Source organism: Trichinella spiralis (genome assembly GCF_000181795.1).
Source record: "Trichinella spiralis strain ISS 195 chromosome Unknown Scfld2, whole genome shotgun sequence".
In the NCBI taxonomy this organism is placed as follows: Eukaryota; Metazoa; Nematoda; class Enoplea; order Trichinellida; family Trichinellidae; genus Trichinella; species Trichinella spiralis.
In genome coordinates, this window is record NW_003526941.1 from 4,368,982 (window position 1) to 4,389,745 (window position 20,764).

The 20,764-nt window shown below is 34.7% G+C and overlaps 3 protein-coding genes across 3 annotated transcripts; 1 reads left to right on the forward strand and 2 right to left on the reverse strand.

Moving 5' to 3' along the window:
* Positions 1–6,550: 6,550 nt before the first annotated feature.
* On the reverse strand, positions 6,551–7,480 carry Tsp_03470 (putative rRNA-processing protein UTP23). The gene is made up of 3 exons (XM_003379771.1): positions 7,454–7,480; positions 6,769–7,267; positions 6,551–6,741 (listed from the first exon to the last, which is right to left on the reverse strand). Exons 1-3 carry the CDS (start codon positions 7,478–7,480, stop codon positions 6,551–6,553), a joined length of 717 nt encoding a protein of 238 aa, XP_003379819.1.
* A 971-nt stretch (positions 7,481–8,451) lies between these two features.
* On the forward strand, positions 8,452–10,203 carry Tsp_03471 (actin-related protein 10). Its single transcript, XM_003379772.1, has 8 exons — positions 8,452–8,528; positions 8,578–8,678; positions 8,743–8,948; positions 9,018–9,381; positions 9,449–9,522; positions 9,584–9,739; positions 9,811–10,015; positions 10,082–10,203. The coding sequence occupies exons 1-8, from the start codon at positions 8,452–8,454 to the stop codon at positions 10,201–10,203; spliced, it is 1,305 nt and encodes a 434-aa protein (XP_003379820.1).
* Positions 10,204–10,512: 309 nt separating this feature from the next.
* Tsp_03472 (putative TGS domain protein) lies at positions 10,513–19,026 on the reverse strand. The gene is made up of 13 exons (XM_003379773.1): positions 17,697–19,026; positions 15,932–16,207; positions 15,330–15,697; positions 14,527–14,707; positions 13,843–14,211; positions 13,163–13,486; positions 12,750–12,829; positions 11,401–11,757; positions 11,251–11,350; positions 11,112–11,176; positions 10,937–11,052; positions 10,721–10,868; positions 10,513–10,659 (listed from the first exon to the last, which is right to left on the reverse strand). Exons 1-13 carry the CDS (start codon positions 19,024–19,026, stop codon positions 10,513–10,515), a joined length of 3,861 nt encoding a protein of 1,286 aa, XP_003379821.1.
* Between the last annotated feature and the right edge of the window lie 1,738 nt (positions 19,027–20,764).

The following is a 20,764-nucleotide window of genomic DNA, read 5'->3' on the forward strand; positions in this document are numbered from 1 at the left end:
ATATGCAAATTTTTATTTGCCCTCAGGCTACGCCCGGGGCTATGCCTCAGGCAATTTTTCGAAATTTTCGAAATTTTTAGAAATTTAGCCCCAGGCTATGCCTCAGGGCAAATAAAAATTTGCATATTACCTTTAGGCGATTAAAAATTTGCATAAATCCTCTTGGGGCAATTATTTTTTCCTGTGCATTTATTATTCATTGTCATTTCTTAATTGCCCTTTGCAATTCCGTATTTATAGGCACCCTACCCACTTCTGCAATTCCACACTTACCTGAACTCTACCCTACCCACCTCTGCAATTCCACACTTACCTGTATTCCACTTACCTTTGAAATTCCATACTTACCTGAACTCTACCCTATCCACCTCTGCAATTCCACACTTACCTGTATTCCACTTACCTCTGAAATTCCATACTTACCTGTACTCCACTTACCTCCATTCCCACTTCAGTGTCCGTCTGAATGAAAATTCCATCCAGACGGTAACTTTTAACAGTGCATTTCCGTCTGAAAATTCAAACTTACCTGCATTACCTGAGCAAGTTTTTCACAGGCACGACAATGATTCGGCAACTCTCTGATTGATCTGCTGACGTAATTTATTGCTATCAGAAACGAATGCTTTTCTGTTATGCGTTTGGAACGCACTGATGCCAATTCAGCAGACCCCAATGGCGTTTCCGATAGAATGTGCATAGCGATTCCATACCTGTTCTGGTGTTTTCATGTTATTTATTGCTATCGAAAACAATGAAAATTGTTCCTTACTCTTTGTGTCAAAGAGAATCTTTGGGACCACTCGAACATTTGAACCAACTTGAATTAACATGGAGCAGCAGAACTTCATATTTTTTCATTGAATTTATTGATATTTGATGAGGATGACGTCATTTATGCTAGTATGAACAAAATGTGCATTTCATTGCGTTGCCACATTTGGAACGCACCTGTGTTATGTGCACAACCATACAAAATGTGCAGTTGATCTGCCACGGTAGTCAGAGTGTTGGGAATTTTCAGTTGTGTGGCCGTAATCCATTACAATCAAGAACAAATTCAATCAATACTTACTGATGGTTGTCATACCACTTTTGATCATCTGGACAGTAACATCAGCTACCATGGCGGCAGAATGCACTGCGATTCCAATCCTCTTCGATTGTTTGGACGTAATCTATTAATATGATGAATATCAAATAACTCTTGCGATGTGCAAAACCTCAATAAAAGAAAACAGATTAAAAAATGAATAATATTCAAAAATTGATGCACTGTTATTCGTCTTCAATTACTTTTTATAATATGGCTGTTTCTTATAAGTTTCATCACATTTCCTATTTTGAGTTCATATAAATTATACATAACGTTGCAAATACAGGTGACATTACTGCGTTACTTACTCACTTGTTAGGTATAAATAAATAAACGTCAGCAGGAAGATGAAATTTGATGTTCCCTAAAACGTATTATAGTATTACATAAATTAATAAATAACAAGTATCTTCTAAATACTAGAAAGGGTATCTATGTACTCGCATGTTATTCACTTTCATATATCTAGAATCGTCAAATATGCATTAACGCAAATAAATAAAACATGCATGTGTAAGAAAGTTTGCAATAATATTGCTAATGCCATTCATTAGTAATGTATAGAGTCCATACGATATCTTTAAAGTCATGCATAGAGCATGCATAAAAATAACAATATCAAATATATCTTACCGCTTATTCTCAAACAGTATTAAAGAAGGGAATTATAATTGACCACGTGCCTGGTGCCCTGCAATGAACTGAGTAACTAATAAACATAGAAGGTGTGCAATAATACCTTATACAACAACAACAAAGCAGCCACTGTGCCTCTGATGGAACAACCTAAATTTCCAGAAATAGATTAGTGAAATGACTATAATTAACAATTTTATCTAATGGCGAAACGTATTACGTTTTTATTTACACGTCTCTTAGTGTAAAATTTCATTAGTATGCAAATTTTCTAAAACTATTCTATTCTATTTTCTAAAACTTAAAAATAAACATTACTGAGAATAAGCGTTTCAAAATTATTACGATGCAGTGTCAATACGTCTTCTGTTGCTTTTCATAATGCCTGTCCATATGTGATCATATTCGTACAGGTGGTAAACACAGTGTTGAATAGAGTGGCTTGATTTGAAATGTAAATGAAAAGCATCACAAGAACTGTGAACTGAAAAATTAAATTTCAATATTAAATGTCAAATTTCATAACTATTGAAATGTTCACTTGATTTTGACATTTTGAAATGAGTTGCACACTGAAATTCAATTGTATTAATTCAATCATCTCAAAATAAAAAATAGAAAATGCGTACTTGCTTGTATTCAGCATCTGATAAATATCTGAAAGATAACAATAATAATATTAATGGAGATACCCATCAGTTGGCATTCACAATATTTGTAAGGTCATGCTAATAACATGCATAGAATACCTCTGCTACAATATCAAACATATCTTACCACTTATTCGCAAAACAAATAGTACTGATGAGCAGAATTATAGTCGAGCACCTGTCAAATGCCATGAAAATGAACTGAATAATTAAATATGAACAAAGTACTATAAAATGGCTTATAACAATATGTAAATTATGCAAATATCAAAGCACTCGCCTCGAGTGGAACAACCTAATCTGCAATAGCGCAGTGCAATGAACATCATGAACAACGTTATTAAATTAGACAATGAAATTTATTATTACGTTTCTATTTACACACTTCATATTACTACGTAACAGAACATTATTATGCAAATTTATTTTACTGAAATTAGCTGTAACGAAAATTTGATCTGAAGCATTGAAAATTACTAAAAATAACCAGAAATACAATTGTTGTGTTGATTGAATTGAGCTGCTTGAAAGTAGGAGATGATGCAATAAAATATGCATTGCACAAATGCTTTTCTTGTAATCGAAGATGAACTGGCAAAAGAACTTCGACTGCTTCGACAGAATGTGCTTTATCCCCAGAGTTAAAAAGGAAAAGATGTATGGCTAGAGCATTGAAAATGGTGGTAGGAGGGAAGAGATCAGGTATGCGTCATGTGCAATTTGACCTGTTTTGTCAATTGATTTGAAGGATTTACATGAAGAAATAATTCTGAGAGTTCCCTCTTCAAGAATCCTGGGAGCACATGATCAGCTAGAACAATATCCGTGCCTGCTTTGATAGGCACGGAACTGTCTTCACTGTCTAAATGTGATCATGAAGGAAGGGGGAGTTAACTTTTACTAAAAGTAAGCTAAAAAATGTAATACATTTTCAGATATATAATTAATTTGTACTGCACTTATTGTAAACATCTTATTATAGACGTTACCCTGAAAATTGTGATGATAATTATAAAAAGAAGCAAACAGTTTGCAATGTACAAAAGATGGACTCATTTTCAATACCAATCAATTAATTGTTGTTGTAATGGTTGAAAACAATTACAGTAAATACAATTACAAGTATTTAACCTTCAGAACAAACAGAAGAATAAATTCACAAACTGAACAATTATATAAACTATAATTATACAACTATATAACAGTCATCGGTCACATAACATAACATGCTGCAAGTAATTTAAAAGATGAGATGTTGCTATCTTTTCTTAAAATGAACTGACATACGCAAAGAAACTGTTAGCAGAATTTGTTGGCTGTCAAGATGTTTAGAAAAGACGAACGAACAAACTTGCCCCCACAGGTTCTAATAATGCATTTCTAGAGATACTGTTGATCAATAATAATAATAATGCAAAATCAGATACATTAAGGTTTCATTTTTTCAGAAGAACAAGAACGCTCATCTAAAAATAATTGTTCGTAATTTTTTTATGTATTACAGAAACCTTTCATATTGAAATTTTTATTTAAGCAATTTCCTTTTTTTCTGTTCCAAATTAAGCGGTTCAAGTTGATATGCTTTAATTAAAAAGTTGTTACAACATCATTTCTCTTCTTCCAATAAAAATTACATTTGCTAGCAAGAAAAATGATTTAATAATTCGTTGCAGTTTTGAAAATGTCTACTATTTGTAAGAAGGAAGCAAAGTTCCAGAAAATGAACTTTTAAAATCCATTACTAATAGCTAATTAATAAATTTACATATTGTTTCTCTGCAAACAATTTAGCGCGTCTTAAAATTTGCATTTATTTGCATAAAATTTCCAACATCAAATTACACTTTACCACACTACTATGCAAATTTTCTCCAACCCTCGCACACATAAGCCAATTTCATTATACTTACTAATAATTAAATAAGAAAGTGAATTTGATATTAATGAATTTAAAAGTGTTAACTTACATAACTTTTCACATATTACATGCATATTGCTTAAATGGAAGCAGAATGACACCTTCGATTGATTTCACTACTTAATTACAGTAGAATAACTTGATTTACTTATATGAAAAATCAAAGAAAGCGTGACCAAATAATAGTAATTTTTGACAAATATTTGTTAAATTATTAAGTACTAATAATAATAACAATAATAATTTAATGTAGCTTTTGCATAGCACGATCACATAACTTGCGGAACAACAAAAATCAGGCATTTTTACATCAGCCTTAACAATCGTCAGATTTTCTTGGTTAACCCTCTAATGTAACGATAAGTAGTTTTACGCAGCGCACATTTACAATGACAAATATGTAATTTTAGCTCAGAGCGCTGATCAAACATGCGTTATGCCAAGACAGGAGATCTACAGAAGAACAGACATACATTCGCCTGAAGCATTCGGTTAGCACAAAACTATCAGGGTCTCTAGTTTTAAAGTCCGCCGTCATTGAAAATTATCATGATGAGAATTATGGACATCGATGAAGAACGTATGTATCTCTAGCCGATAACGGTAGTAAGAATCATAGAATTTATCGTAGAAGCAATTCAACTGAAAACAGGTAGAAGAATGTTCAACAGATCTCTATTAACAGATCTACATCTATCGCGATCTATATTCTATTTGGAACATTCTTTCAAAGCACAGTGATGGACAACATTTATGAGGAAAGGAAGGGGAAAGAAAAGAGGGAGACGCCAAGCAACCTTAACACGCTTAATGGTAATATCGTAATATGGGCTCATTTTCACGGATGACGCCAACAACAGTCAGCTCTATTCCACTTCAAAGGATCGAGGGTGAAAATGTTTGTGACTGAAAAGCTCAGTAAAGCAGATACAGTCGCTGTACGATGCGATCTGTGTCGAGCATTAGCTAATAGGGCAGCAGCATCCAGTAGGGCAATCGACATTTCGATCAGCGAAATGTTGCGTCAGCATTATTTGTATTAGTAAAAACATTATATACAATTTGGGCGTAGTTCCAGTTCTCGCATTATCAATGATTCAAAAATTGGCATAAAATTCACGAAATAAAGAATTTGGAATGGATCCTACAGTACAACAACAAATGTAATGCAGGTAGCAATAAATAAAGTTAAAATTTTCTCTTTGGCGATATTCAAAAATGAGAAACCTATTATACAATCAGAAGTGCGCTATAATTATCACTTTTTCACTATACTGAACATATAAATTATTAGTGGAGATTTGACTCTAACAAAATGGCGCTTGTTTGTTGAACAGATGAAAAACGTTTTAGTTTCATTTCACAAAAGTAAAAAATTAACCTGCTACGAGAAGTGGAAAAAGTAGCCATGTTCAATGTACAGTACGTGAAGAAAATACGAAAGAAAACTAAAGACGAAACAGCAAATATGCAAAAATACATACCTGACAGCAAGCATGTTGTGATGAAGTGTGGTGCATACGCAGAGCAAAAATGTCCACTTGTTCGTGTTTTATAACATTCACAAGGCTGTTTGTTGTTGAATGAAGAAACGAAAATGAGCAACTTACCCAGTGCAGTAGTAGTTAAAGCGTACTTCTTCATCAACGAATATGTGTATAATAATCGCCTGTTCATTATAAACAGGGCTTTATATATTTATATAGGAAATCGCCTGCGGATTTGAATGGAACAAAGTACTTTCATCAGAATGCCATCGGCATAGTTCACCATTAAATTAGCATAAACTTACTTCGCTGACCTGTAAATGTGCATATATTTGTCTAGCGCACTGAGTGCCTAGTACGGCGCTTGAATAATTAATATTAATGTGCAAATAGATGCCGAGTTTGCAAACATAAATGCACCGATTTATGCGTTTTCGGAACCTTACAATGAACAACTATAAAAAGCAGAACTTTCCAAAATTTCAAAAAACTGCAACCAAAAAGCATTTCTGAAAAGTAAAGCAACTGCAACGCAATTGTATTCTGTTACATTATTTGTGCAAAGCTGGGTGAAAGTCAGAAAGTTAGAAAACTTTACCAAACAATATTAATTTTACAATGTATGCAAATTTATTTATAAGTGAAATATTGCAACCGCCAAAATACAACAGCTACTCAATGAAAATTTAATCCATCCATAAATAATAATGAATAAAACGACTTCAAACTGTTCAGCATTTTTTATACGAAAAGAAAAAAATTTTTACTGCAAACAACTGGATGCATCTTGAACAACAGCGTTCATATTGTTACCTCTTTTGTTAGCTCTTCTTCGACGACGACGAGTTCTTTTGCCATCACTTCTAGGCACGTTATTCTTCTTCTTCTTCTTAAGACAAGACAGAGGATTCGGAGCTTTGGGTTTTCGACGGATAAAATTTTCGTCTTTCTTTTCTGAATAAGATTTTGGCAAGAGCTTACTTTTCAACATCGCTACTGTATCTTTAGAAGATTCAAAATTTAATTTGGATTCAATTTCACGATCCGCCTTTTCTTTGCAAACTTGTGACAAACGATCCAAGTGAATAACTTTTTGCTGCAAGAACAACAACGGACAAGCTGCAACTTTTTCATTCAAATCTGCTCGCAAATCTTTATCTTGAGTGGCGATGAAATACTTTTTACTATTCTCCTTGCCAACCAATTTCTGCAAACACTTGCTCGCCGAACAAGGCTTCTCTTTTTGCACCATGTGTTTGCATTTCAAACATTTGTACTGCTTGGCAATAAGCAACGCACCGTGAAAATGTCCACCCAAAAGTTCCAGCTCTTGCAAAACACACGCAGTTGTGTAAATTAATACATCTTCTTGAAGATATTTCTGAATCTGTTCACGAATGTTCACCTTGTTTTCCAAAGCTGCCTGACAAAACGTTCCATCTACCACAATTCGATATGGTGCAACAAATGAAAAGTTGTGCTTCAAAAATGAAAGCACGCGCTGAGCTTTTTTATACCGACGAATTTTCATCTTTACGGTGTGATCTTGACAATTTTGATTTCTAAATTCAGAAGAAAAAAACAACTGATTTTGAAATCTTTGACAAATTACGTAAAGTAATAACTTTTCTTATGCAAGCAATCAGCTCCAAAAATTCTTTCTCACAAACGCCCTTCCTGATATCCTCAGCATGTTTGGAAACACATCTGCCATAGGCAGCACACTGAAATAAGATCCGTGGACAAAATGATATCAACACTCAACCTTATCATAAAGTTCAATTATTATCAATAGTTATAATAAAGTTTCCATTAATCAAATAAACAATTATGATTTAACACAAGGGCAAATTTTTAAAGAAAATTATTTCAATCATTTGAACGTTGCTGAAGTGCTACAGCCTTAATTATACTCTAGAAAAAAATATTGCTTACTTGATACGAACATGCAGATAAGTGCTCAGCAAATGATAGAATTCTTCTCTTTTGCATTCACCAAGCCGCAATATTTAAGCAAAAACTTGGACAGCATGAAAAAATGCGATCCTAGAAATACAGTCTGCATACTGTACATGAAAAAATCAAGTAGAATTACTACGCATGTTGAAAAAATACAAAAATTTCATTAATTTCATCTAAAATTTGAAAATTGCTACTTATTTAATTTTAAATTAAAAATCACTTGAATAATGCACGCTTTTCAATATTATTTTTTGCACTGAAATTATATATTAGTGTACTACAGTATGTACTTAGACATTTGGCAAAAATCAACAATTAATAGCTGACATCTAATAATTTGCAAAATGACAATATCTTTTTATATCAAGTAAAATATCTTTATTTGAAAAATTATTTATTTAAACGTGATTATCTTAGTTCTGCATACTTGCATACTGTAGTCGTTAAGGATACTCCATAATAGGTCCGTTCTTTGAAGCGGAACTTTCTTCGACCCTGAACAATTGCCTTTAGCCGATGCTGCTTGTTTCAGTGTATTTCATGTAATCAAGCAAAATCAGAAAGTGACCAATGAATCAGTGCGAAGATTGTTAACTTTTGTATCTTCAGTTTAAACAGAACAAATTTCTCCACTTCTGAAATTTCAATTATCTACAATAATAAAAACTTTACACACCATACAAATTAGCCAGAGAAGTCGGAATGTCAATTTTTGAAGGACTGGCATCCTACACTGAGAAGAAGGTTATTGTTTTAGATATCGGCACTGCATTGACGAAGTACACTCATCACTTTTTCTCGATTTTGAACAACTTTTCAAAATTGCAGAGAGATTTGTCATTTCAGATATGGTTTCAGTTCTGAACTGGTTCCTCGTGGCATTATTCCAACTACGCCAGCCTTGACTACATTGGACGTAGTATCATTCAGTAACCGCGAAGAACAAAGCCGATTACAGATGGTCACCGATTTTTTCGATAACATATTCTTCAGGTTTAATTGTCGTATTTTTTCCAAATATTATTCGGTGGTCAAATGTCTACCGGCATTTGACTAGTAAGTTTTTATTTGACCAGCGAAACATTTTCAGACAACTGTTGATTACACCAGCAAAAGAACGGATGGTGATAGTTGAAAGCGTGATTACACCAACAATGAGACGGGATTTGATTGCAAAAGTGCTATTCACCCGTTTCGACGTAACTATTTTTGTCACCAATTCACTGTACTTTTTTGTTGAAAACTAATTTTTTTAAATATATTTGAAGATTTCGAACATATGTTTTCCGCCAATTCACCTCTGCGCTGCTTTCCCACTCGGAACACAGACTGCTCTGGTGGTGGACGTTGGCAATTATGAAACCCAAGTTATGGCCATTTTTGACGGTGTGCCTTTGATTCAATCTTTTCAAGTCGCTCCCGTAGCTTCTCGTGCTGTTCTGAAGTTCGTCTCCTTTGTCGCACAAAACTATTTCATACAGTTAGTTAATGTGCATTTTTCTTTCTTGTATTTCTTTAGAAGACTCAGAGATCTGATCATTAATCGCTGCTTTGCCTATTCACAAGGCAGTATGTGTCCAGCGTTGGAATGTGCCGAAATTTTCCAAGACCATATTCTTGAAGACATAAAAGGTTTGATTTTTCAAATGTAAAAAGACTAACTGTGTTGTTTTCTTTTAAACCTTTTGGTTTTTTTCAGCAAAAATTTGCTTTGTCACAAACATGGAGCGAGGGCACATGTATGACAGGGCCGAAAATGAACAAAATGCCGAAGTATATATATATAAATGATGCAATTTCACCGATGTCAGAGGATGTAGGTCAGAAATTTTAGAAACCAACTCCACCACCGAACGTGGAATACGTACTTGACGAGGACAAAGTCCTGATCATCGACGGATGTATCAGAGAATTAGCTGCCGAAATTATATTCCTCTACGATGAAGATGGCAATTCGATTCCTCAACTGATCATCGAAAGTATTCTACGAGTACGGGCAGTGTTGTTGTTGTTCTTGTTCTGCTTATTCGATGATGGTGTATGCATGTATTGAAATTTCAGTGTCCCATAGACGTCCGAAAAGTTGTAGCGGAGAGAATTTTGGTCATTGGCGGAGGATGCATGATACCCGGCTTCATGGCACGACTGAAAGAGGAACTACTTGACAACTTGAACAGAAGTGACCGATTTGCTGAAAAAACCGCAATAAGAAAAGTTAAATTTTTCAAATCACCAGCAGCTGAAAATTACATGGCTTGGCTTGGAGGTTGATTCTATGTTTATATTATTATATGTAAATATAGATGTTGTTTCTTTGCTTTTTACTTTACAGGAAGTGTGATCGGCTCTCTTGACATCCTACCATATCGTTCTGTTTCACTTCTAAACGTTCAAAACGGATGCGTGCCAGATTGGTCAACTTCTTTCACATTTAATCCAAATAACAGCAACTGAATCGCTTTTAAGCAGTTAACCGATTACTATTTTCAACAGATACATATTTCCCTATAATATACGTGTATATATATATATATATAAATGCGTGTGTGTATGGATGTGGTATACGAGTTAAGGTAGATGTATAAAATTATATCATTCTAACCATATTGTGATATTCGTCAAGATTTTTTATTGGCTTAAACAAATGTAATAATAAACATTTATTCACTTAAATTGAAGCTTCGTGTTGCATACTTCTTCTCTTCCGGAATAAGATTCTTAAAATGAAAGAAATATAATAAATTAGCAAAATACAGAGAGCATTTACAACAGTAGCAAAAATTGTACCAAATTAGCAGATGTGCGACAAACCGTTTCCCAAGTCCAAGAATTGACTCGCTGATTGAATGGCAATGCACAACCTTGAACGCGATAAAGTGATAAATTATCTTCAGTTTGAATGGGATGCATCTGAAAATTTAAGTGAATGAAATTCGATCAATACTGCTTCAAATTTGCTAAAGTCTCTTACAGCAGTGACGCTATAAAGTCCCAATTGGGCAGTGGAAGAGATCATTGGCCCTTTGCTGATGTCAACGTGATCGCCCATGCGATAAACTGAAAATGTTCCACACTCATCGCCTTTGTTGGCCATATTTTTAATCTGTTCCAATTTGAAACTGAAATTCGTTTGAAATGTTCTACCAGAAATTCCACTGCACCAGGACAAAAGTACAACAAATATTACTTGTTGTTCTTGAACATTTCCTCCAGTACATCAACACCAACTTCCAATCTTTCGAAGGGGAAATTTTTCTTCCTCAAATCATCCACAACAACACGACCAAGTACGTCTAAATCCGCCTGAAATTAACCGGTCAAATTGCATACAATCATCTTGAGAACAAAACAATTAAAATTACCTTTTTTATGGTTAAATTATTGTTCATTTGTAAAGCTATATCATATATGAAACTGCCGCTTGAAACTGAAACAAACAAAAGTAGCAAAAACGTTCAATAAATACTAAAAGCGTACGTTGTTATAATAATTATCTTTTACCGTTAACGAATGGCCAACTGTGCAACGTTACACCGATTGACTTTTTCAAAGACGTTTCAAATATATAACCCAAAACAAAGCTGCACGTTCTCCAAAATGCCTGTAAGCTAATTTGTAAAATAGGAAAATCCAAAATAAATAAATAAATACCTTATTGACTAAATGGGGATTTAAATCGGTGAAAAACAGAAATTGCAAATTGCAATCTGTTGACGGCAACGGTCGATGCATATCCCAAGGCTTATTGTTAACGAGAGCCAGTGGACTGCGATCGGCTAACATTCGGCTAACGTGCATGGCGCAGTGATGCGGCGTCGACATGTTCGCGTTCATCACCAATTCAACACTGTTACCATTCTTCGGCAAATAACTGTTCGGCAGTTGCATTTTGACGACAATTTTTTCCACTTTTCCCAGCAAATTTTCTTGTCTAACTTTTTCTTCTTCAAACACCAAGCTTCTTTGAATGCGAGCATCTTGCAACGACAACTGTCGTCGCAGAGTCGACTGAAGTATTATGCAGTTTGTTGCTGAAAAAAATTTTTGCACTTTATCAACATCCCGATATTATTTATGAGTTGGAGATTGTGAAAAGCAAAACAACAACTCAAAAATCCACCGTACGATAATTATACAAAATCGACATATCATCGTCATTTATACAACGAATAATTGCAATGTAAATAAATAAATGCTCGAAGCAACGCAAATCAATTTCTTTCATCTCTTGAAATTATCATTAATAATAAAATTAAATTAAAAAACAAAATTTTCAAAAATATCAATGCCAAAAATAGCTTCAATTTTCACATACTTATCAAATAAGAAATGAAACAAATACATTCTCATGCAAAAGTTGCAAGGGATTTTTAACCGCAGACATATCATTATACATCGCTCGACAAACGAATATAATAATACACGCATGAATGTAAATGATCATTGTAAATAAGTGAACATGAAATTGTTGTAAATATTAATTTATACTTGAGCAATTTTCCAAAACTGAGACTTATAACCATTCGACAAACGAGAATCAATTACCTGCTCTTTGCGGCAGTAATAAACTGCTCAACAGCCGAGTATGCAAAAGTACCATAACAACTAACCAAGTGTCTCTTCAAGTGAAATCTAAAGAAATTTAAATACTGCTTAAAACAAACAAATTTTCTGATTACAACACAAGCAAACACGTTGTCAAAATGTGTAGTCAACACCATCGCGTTAACAAATATGAGCAAGTAGTAAACTTTAAAATAATTGAATTGAAAAATAAAATAACATTTTAAAATAAAACTACAAAATGATAAGTTCTTTTTCACTTATTATTTTGGTTAAACAATTATTTCTAACGAAATAAGATGCGTTTCGTTCAAGATCAGCAGTGTATGTGTATGAAAATTTAAATCCATGCAAATTTGGACATACTTGTATAACCAAGTGAAGAACTAAAGAATTAAGAGAAAAAGAAAGAACCAACAAACAAATAAACACCCAACCTTCAAACTGAAAAAGTATTTCATTCTCCTACCGTAGGAAAATAAAACTTGAATTTTGTTAAGCACAGTAAATTGAGTTGCTGAAATGTTTCACTGCTTAAAATATATTTAAAAGAAAAAGCTTATTAAAAAAAGTTCTCTTAAAAGGAACTTGATTTTCTTTCGGTAAATTATTACTTGTTGTCTTTGAGTGCAATTACGTGCGTGATACATAATGCAAAAACAAATATCATCGGGGTTTCTTCTGTAGGCATAAATTTGAGAACTCAGGTACACTAAGTTGATTATTTAAATTTTTTCCAAATCACCATACCTTCAAAAAAATTATGGAAAAAGTTTATTAAAGTTTAAAAAAAGAAAAAGGTTTTCAAATGGATTGCATTACATTTTTTTTCTAAACCTCTGCAACCAACCAGTTGTAGTCTTTGGTGGAACTTCATCAACATTGGTAGTATCCGACTTGTTCGACTTTCTCAACTCTTTATCGTAACATATATTCGCAGATTTGATTGGCAAGAACTGATTTGTCACCGATCTACTGATACTCTTGGGTGTGGCAGTCCGATTAGAAACCTCTCGGATATTCACAACATTCGTGGGTATATTTGATTTCAAACAAGAAACACTGGAGGTAGTGGACATTGTCGATGCCAAAAGTGCGGCGTTGTTGTTCTTTTTACGTGAAATTTCTTCACTTTCCGACGTAATGCGGCCAGCAAAAGTGTTGGCCTTGTTGGCTGTGAAGTTGATCTTTCTGTCTTGATTTGAAGCACCAGTCACCGGCACTTTAGGAGAAGCAGTAGTTTTGTTGCAAAATCGAGTAGTGGTGGTGGTGGTGGTGGTGGTGGGGTTGAAAACGTTTCACGACAATTTGCATTTTTCACATCCGATACAGCATCGGTTGCTCTTCTCAACCGAGTGACTGTAGCAAAATTGCCAAAAGCGGGAATTTTGGAACTTTGGCTAATTGTCGTTGCTGGTGCTGGTGCTGGTGGCTTTTCAGCTGCTGCTGCTGCGCTGCTAGAAGTTTCTGAATCATGATGCTGCGATCGTTTCGCATCTTGTTGATGATGACAGTGAAAATTCTGCTGACCATAATGAAGGCTGTATTCGAACGGATTCATCGACGTGCCGGGAGGGTATTTTTCGTCCACTTTCAAACCGTTTGGCGAGTCGAACGTCGCCGCCAACGCCCTGACGTGGCCCATTTTGGAAAGCCTTTGCAAAGATGGAGATTGTTTTTTCACCAACAATGATGCAGGCAGTCGAGAAGTGGAACCTTCAAACCCACCGGATATGGTTGTCCTTTGTCGAATGTCGATTCCAGAATTTCTGGGCTCTTTTTCTGATTTGGATATTCCTCGCCCAATGGGCGGGGTCGAATTATTATTACTGTTCAGTTGCTTGGTTTGACTGAACGCTTGCATTGCAACTGCATCGCTGGATGAATCTTTCGGCAAGTCTGCAATTTCGTCGAAATATTTCATCAAATAACAAAAAGAGCTATTTTGAAACAATTACAATTTTTCATCGATTGAATAAAACTGGCAAATTCTGCTTCTAACATTTCATCCGGCAAACACGACCTGGGATCTTTTTTCTTCTTTTCACCACCAACTGTCGTCATTCTTGAGCCGTATAATTTGAACGGCAAATAGAAGGAAAATTTCGAATTCACCTCAAACGTAAATAATAAACAAGTAAACAAATTTAACGAACAAACAAACAAACAAACAAACAATTTTTCAATTTACCAATTTTTCTACGAGATCTTGACCATGATAAGAATCGGCTCGACGGATTCGAGCATTTCTGTTGGAAAGTTGTTGAATTTCGAGTCTTTGCCTTTCAATCTGAGCATGAGCGAGCAACAGTGAAGATTGAGTTTGCATCAGTTCAACGTTGACATTCGAATAGGCGTTCAACTTTTCCAACAAACTGTTTCGAACAGTATGCAACTGAATGGAAGAATAAAAAAACATTTTTGATCAATTGATTGAAAAAAAAGAACAACACACATAACAAATATTTCAAAGTTTTCATTAATATTAATTTTCTGATAAATTATTTTTAAATATACCTTTCGTAGCAGTTTTACGGTAAATACGAACAGAGACTGATAATCTCGCTCAATTTGATAATCTTTGACCAACGATGAACTTTCCTCTTTGTTCGATTTTTCTAAATTAAAATCAAATTAAATTACTTAAAAAATAAATATTTGTATAAATTATCCAAAAAGAAAAAGCAACCATCTACAAAATATATTCAAAAGAAAACAAATGGATTAATACTGTTGTCATTTTCAAAAAATTCTTTGCTAATCAACAGAGATTCCAATTTTTCCCAATATTGTTGATTTATGATCTGCTGTTTAGCATTGGCTTCCATTGTCAACTGCTGAAACAAAAAAACATTTATATATATATGAACAATAATATAATACTACTGGTCGAGAAATAATTTATAAATTTAATTTTATAAAAAAAACAATAATATTGCCTGATCGTGGTAAGTTTCAGCTTTCATTTCTTGGATATTTTGCTCCAAAGTGCGAATGTGATTTTCCAAATCTTTGACCACAGACAACGGCACGCAGTGCTTTTCAATATTCCGTTCGAATAAGCTTTCCAACAGGTTGTTGAATTTCAACCTGTTGCGCAACGTTTTCATGCTTCCTTCCAAATTGGCAACTCGTTCAACGATGCTTTCATATTCGGAGGTCTTTTCCCGAAGTTGACGAATCAGGATGGAATTTTTCTCTTGCAAAGCCAACAACTGCTTCAGCACGTTCATCCCGGACACGTAGCGATTCAAATCCGTCTCGTGGGATGTAAAAACTGAATCATTGCTCACCGTCATTTGACTTGGAGTGAGCGACAAATTGACACCCGCTGTCTGTAGCAGATTGCTCAATCCTGGATCTGTACGGAAATAGTTGGCGCTGTCTGTGATTGATAGTGCAAATATATATAAAGTATGATGATTTCAAAAGAATTTACTTTTACCTGGTTGTAAACTGAGTTGTGAAGGAGGATTATTTTGCACAGTTTTATCAAGCTGATCGAGATGATTGATATTCGTTTCAGAGACTGAATGCGTAAACGATGAAACCATATCGGCAATAAGAGCTTTGCATCGATTATTACTATTACTATTATTATTATTATCATTAGATTGACATTTTTCGGAAATTCTTTGCTTATCCACAGAAGCATGGTGCAACAGAGCTTTTTCTGGAGAAGTTATCCTCATTGCTTGTCTTGTCGTTCTCAAAGGAACAATTGTCGATTCTTTCGCTGGTTCAAAACTGTCATCCAGGTAGAACTGATTTTCCACCATGACACTATCCATCGCTTCTTTGCGCGGCACGTCGGCAGAGAATGATGCTTCATCAAAGCCGTCCTTCTTCTTCACCAAAGAAAATGGCTTTGTGGCAAGTCCCCGAAATTTCAAATCTGAAATTATTTAATTCATAACTTTTATCAAAATAAAAATCAAAACATCTCAAACTGATCTTTTTTATTACTGTTTTGTCAGTTACAATACTCCTTGATTATTTTTAATACTGTCGGCCCGTTGATATTGTATTGATTTGTTTTCTGTTTTGCCTGTATTAGAAAAACATTTTTTAAGAAAGAGAAAAAAATTTTTTTGCTTCTTATTTTACACATATTTTGTATTGTTTTTATCTGTGATGAATGATGTCTATTTAGTGATATCTTTTTATGTTTACACGTGCTTGGCAATGTTATCGAGTAAAATATTTCGAAAACATATTAATGCCAAAAGTGATTGCTCGCTAGCCCACTGCGTTGATCGACTGCAACTGCTGTTTCTTCAAATTTTGACAAATTTGAGCATCAGTGAAAAAAGCTATTCTCAAAACAAGATGCACATTTTACAATCATCATCATCATCATAATCACGTAGCAACAACATCAATAATGCATTTGTTCTTTTGCAAACTTTTAGCAATATACTAATGGAAAATTAAACTAAACAAAAAAACCAAAGAAAAAAAAACCAACAACTGTGACTTTGAAATGGAAAAAATGTTTGTCAACTTTTCACATGTTGCATTTTCACATACATATTTGACAATTAATATTGCTTTGTGCTTAACAGGAATATGTTTAAAATGAAAATATAAAACAAAAATTTTCACTTAACACTTATTGCCCTTTGCAGACAGGTGTGAAAAATACTGATTTTAATTTCAATTAAATGCTCAATTAATCGAAATGTTAATTTTTGTATTACAAAATTTTACTTACAGAAAGACTGTACCTGCACGCCTTAACACTGTAAAAGTAATTCCAATTTTGTCGATTAGTTTCAAGAGAAAAAACAAAGAAAAAGTATTATGTCAAGTAGTTTTACAAAATGCAATGATTAATTTCATAATTGAAATGTATCGTTGAAAAAAAAAGTGTATTTCACTAAACATACTATGCAGTGAATAAGAATAAGAATGAAATTTTCATTCACATCAGTAAAAATAATGCCGTGTACGAAGAAGATAAAATGGAATGAAAGAAACTGGAAAATTATCTGAATGAAATATGATATTTATAGATTTATTTGAAGATGAATGAATGAATGAATGTTCTCATTTGAAGGGTAGTAATTAGAGAAGAAGAAAGCGTACGTAAAGCAAAAATATACAAGTTGAGTTATAAAATTTCAGTGTAAAAATCACGTTTGTATTTATAATAATCGAAAAGGAATTTGTAGTAAAACTGATCATATTTGTGAATTAGTTTTGAAAAAGTCATTAAATTTGAATTTTAGAGGAAAAAATAGTTTTCACTTATTAAAATAGATTCACCATATTCACGGTTATTAAATGGGCATAACAATTAAAAAGATGAGAATGTATTTGAAATATAAATAAGGGAAGAAAATTAATTAAGAAAAGAAAAAAGAAAATCATCCTGTACTTACCTAATTTTTCTGGAATTTCAATAACCGAGTAAACTTTGGACGCTTCGGATGATGCCCATGAATCCGATTCGGAGATTTTTCGTTTTCGCTTTTTCAAAAACGCTTTCCGGCCTGCAAGCAGTCGTTGCTTGTTGCTGCTGTTGTGGAAAATTAATTCAGTCCGCGGTCGAAGCTGCGAAAACGTAGGACTACTGCTAGACCCGTGGTGCAGATGTGGTTCTGAAGTGGCGCCACGTTCACTTTGCCGTCGTCGCTCTTCTTCAACACTAGCGGAAGAGCGGATGGATTTTTTCCAAGAGTGCCTTTTGATGCCGAATCGTTCGAGCAGTCGACTCACCCGACCAGAATTGGTTTCAGGAAATGACAATGGTGCGTAGCAGGCGGTCGACGACGTGGAACTGCAATGGTTGATCGGTAGGGATTGTCGATTTTGAAGCGGCAATTTTTTGGCACCGCTATTGCTGCTGCTGTTGTAGTTAGGCAGCAGAACTTCGGAAAAAATGACCTGATCGTCAGAATCCCGTCTCGAAGGGTCCATCGGTTTCAGTAAATTGTGTTGCTTTGTAGTGGACAACGATGGTTGAATGGGATGGTCATTTTTTACAAGCTGATTACAGTCCAAGAAATGATCGTCAGTTTTGGACAAAAACAAAGGTGCTCGATTCAAGTGACTGGTAGAAGTTGGAGATTGCACAGACGACGTGTCAGTAGTGGTGTTGTTGGAATCGGTTCTCTGATGATTCAGGGAATTGAAAATCAGCTGAGATCCCGCCGTTGGTCCCTCTGTTGCAAGTTGACTGCAGTTGCTGGCTTCGTAACCACTTTCTGCATCCAAAGAGCTGGCGTTGTTCGACTGGCGGCGGTTGACGGCAATGCACGCGCAGGCCGACTGCAATATTTCACACTGCAAACGTTCCACTTTTCTCATCTCATCCAAGCAGACAATTTGCCTACGCAAATGTCGGTTCTCTCGACGAAGGTGCACAACGAAATTCATCAAATGGCACATGGACGTGAGCAGATCGCCTGGCATTGGTTGCATCATCGTTGCCGACGTTGACAGCAACGAACTGCCACATTCTGACGTACTTTGATTGAAGCTCCTCCACTCGGCTCGACGCCTCCAACATGCAGCACCACTGAACGTGGCCAAGGAAGTTTTCTTCCTCGACTGCCGAATCTTTTCAATTTGTTCCAGAATTTCACTTTCCTCTTTTTCATATTCTTCGACAACTTTTGGTCGACTCTTCAGTCGGTGGTCGGCGGATTTCACTTTGCCAAAGCACCACCGATGACCACCACCACTGCCCAACAAGCCTGTAGTAGACATGGAGGATCATCAAGTAACAAGTAACTCCCAACCGACGATCGATCCCCACTACTAACCGCAGCTTCGCTGCTGATGTGGTTTTTAAAATTTTCCTCTTTAACTTCTTTGTTTTTTTACCTATTTTAAAAAGCAGCTAATAATAATCAACCAACCAACTAACTAACAAACTAACAATAGATCAGATCTGGTCGGTTAGTTCGTTTTCAAGCCAGTATCCAGATGAAACATATTCGCTTGCATATTTAAAGTTGCTTGCAAAAATGCTTTTCAACAACACGCAAATCAACAGCTGCCATCTGTTTTCCATTGAGAAGTAGGTTTGCTGTGTGTGTGTGTGTGTGTTTTGCAGTGTTTCTTTCGACGCACGTCAAAACTGTGGCTTTTCTCTTCGGCTAGTCGACTTTTATATCTATTCTCTGCAATTACTTGAAGCGAGAAATTCCAATTCTCACTCACTAGCTGACGGCATGTCAACCTGCTCCGCTTCTACCTCAGACGCAACGGTAATCATTTTCCAAACTGAACCTTTATGCAAAATTCATTTTTCAATAATCAAAATCACAAACGTTGTCTTCTCTCTTCTAATGGCCACTTTTTCGCATTTATGATCGGCAATCAGTGATGCTAATGGCCGGCTATATTAGCCAGCAGTTAGTCGATCCGGTGGTGAAAGTGTGTTTCTGAATGTTTTGGTTGGTGGCATTTTATCCTGATTGACCTCAGTCGGCAGCATCGGCAGCTATAAGCGTCGTTTAGCGAAAAGCAGCGACTAACAGGCGAGCGTAAAATTCACGTCTTGATCAGTGGATGAATGAATGAATGAATGAATGAATGAATGTGAATGAATGCGAATGAATGAACTTCAAAATTCCACTCGTAACGTCAGTAAACAACGCAAAAGTGAGTGAGTGAATTCGTTGTAAACGAAAAATGAGAAAGAGCAGTTGTGCTCGCAACACAACCTCCGTAGTTTCAAGTAACTAATCTGTCGTCTGAAACGTGCAACGCTTTTTCAATCGTTGCTTATTGAAAAATTTGCATTTCCTCAACACGAGCAATTATCATCATCATTTATGCAAATTTCTGAAATATTCACAACACAAATTGAACAATAATAATTAAGCTAGCTAAAGGGGTTTAGTTTTAAAAATCATATGAAAATTGACAATTATTGTTTAAAAATTAAAAAAATAAATAATTTCAATTCTCCAGCTGAAAAGCTTCCGCATTGTTTTTCGTAGTTTGCATTATTTGTTGATTCTTCATTCCACGCTGAAAACATTATGAAATAGCAAAGCTCTTAACCTATTTTCTATGCTTAAAACAATAAACAACAATGTTTCTTTACTTGAGTTTCATTTGTCAATGTAAATAAATCTCAATTGAACAATCACTAATCATAATGATGATGATAATAATTTGATACGATTTGAGTTTCACCTTTATATTCATGCAGTGAATCAATCCTGTTTAATTGTTCAACAATAATATAATAATTTCAGTTATCAATTATGAAATTATAATTTCAACTGGAATACTCACTGCAAAGCTGGAAAATTAGACTTGCGAAATTCAACATTTTAAACTGTCCAAAAAGTGTCGTTGTTGCTGTTGCAAAACGAGATGTCAAAATTGCCAATTTATTTTAAAAATATTGAAGTTGAAATAATAAAATAACTGTATACAATTTCATTCGGTTAATATTTTACAAATCTATAATTAAATTTGGCAGTTAATC